General features: G+C 32.7%; 1 protein-coding gene across 1 annotated transcript in view; it reads right to left on the bottom strand.

Moving 5' to 3' along the window:
- Positions 1-1,205, bottom strand: part of GPC5 (glypican 5) — a 1,212,227-nt gene that overhangs the window by 737,420 nt on the left and 473,602 nt on the right. The window contains exon 3 of the mRNA XM_007952748.1: positions 110-243. Coding sequence (XP_007950939.1) covers positions 110-243 — 134 coding nt within the window. The remainder of the gene's footprint in view (positions 1-109; positions 244-1,205) is intronic.

The raw sequence follows: 1,205 nt of genomic DNA, 5'->3' as shown, positions 1-1,205 counted from the left end.
TTTTTTTGGATAGTGTATTTCACTCCACTTTATTAAATACTCTCTTTTCTGTTGTAAAATTAATGGCTTACTTTCTTTTTTCTTTCTGGCTGTAAAACAAATGTCTTACTTTCTTCTGTTGGCAAGTGTCTCTTCACCACTTCTTATAGATATCTTCATTCCATGCTTCTCTTTTCTCCAATCAAAAGCACAACGGGGACTTTGTGTTGGTGTTTTGACTTGCTGGCCACATATCTTATTAACCTTTTAAATTGAAAACATCAAAAGACAGTTAGAAATCATGTTCCAGTTTTTCTGAAAATATAATGATTGCTCAAGGCAAAAATAACAACAATATTAGCCTTTAAGCACATATAAAACTTATAAATTTTCCAACTTTTAGAAAACAAATTATCTAGATAAAATGGCAAACCTGATAAATTTGTGTCACCCATATTCCACATTTTGCATATATATGTGCAAAATACATAAATAAAAATGTAAATATGCAACATAAATCACATTAATAAATTGGCCTGCTTCTATAAATAAGACTATATAGCCAAAATAGGAGCTCTGGTAGCATAGTGCCTCAGGTACTTGACTGCTAACCAAAAGGCTGGCAGTTCAAACCCACCAGCCACTCCTCAGAAGGAAGATGGGGCAATCTACTTCCATAGTAATACTGCTTCAGAAACCCAAGAAGGGGTTGCAATGAGTTGGGTCCAACTCAGTGGCACATAACAACAACAACATAGCCAAAATAGGTATTTTTTGTGGTTTATATTTAAGCATGTGGTGACTGTGAAATGGACCCATTTGTTACTGAATATGTGATCCTTTTCTAAATGAGTTCTAGGGACAAAAATAATATTTTTATAATTGTCCTAAAAATGGAAATGAGTATGTTTAATATGCAGTTCTCATTTTAATTGTTCTTTATCTTCTTTTTAATCTTGGATAATTTCCATGTTTTTATCACATGCTTTATTTTTTAATAATTTAGTCAAGTGGAAAATTAGTTGATTTTTAAAAATATTTCTCTATGTGTTAGGTTGGGTTCTCCAGAGAAGCAAAACCAGTAAAGCTTAGAGAGAGAGAGAGAGGGAGAGAGAGGGAGAGAGAGAGGGAGAGAGAGGGAAATTTAAGAGTTAAATAGGATGATATCAAATGAATAATATACACCAGATTGGAATTCCAGTATAAGAGTAATCAAAACAGAGAGA

Source organism: Orycteropus afer, unplaced genomic scaffold (genome assembly GCF_000298275.1).
Source record: "Orycteropus afer afer isolate SDZICR_OR568_19922 unplaced genomic scaffold, OryAfe1.0 scaffold00357, whole genome shotgun sequence".
NCBI classification, from domain to species: domain Eukaryota; kingdom Metazoa; phylum Chordata; class Mammalia; order Tubulidentata; family Orycteropodidae; genus Orycteropus; species Orycteropus afer.
Note: the sequence above shows the minus strand (reverse complement) of the source record. Positions and strands in the feature narration are given on the sequence as shown.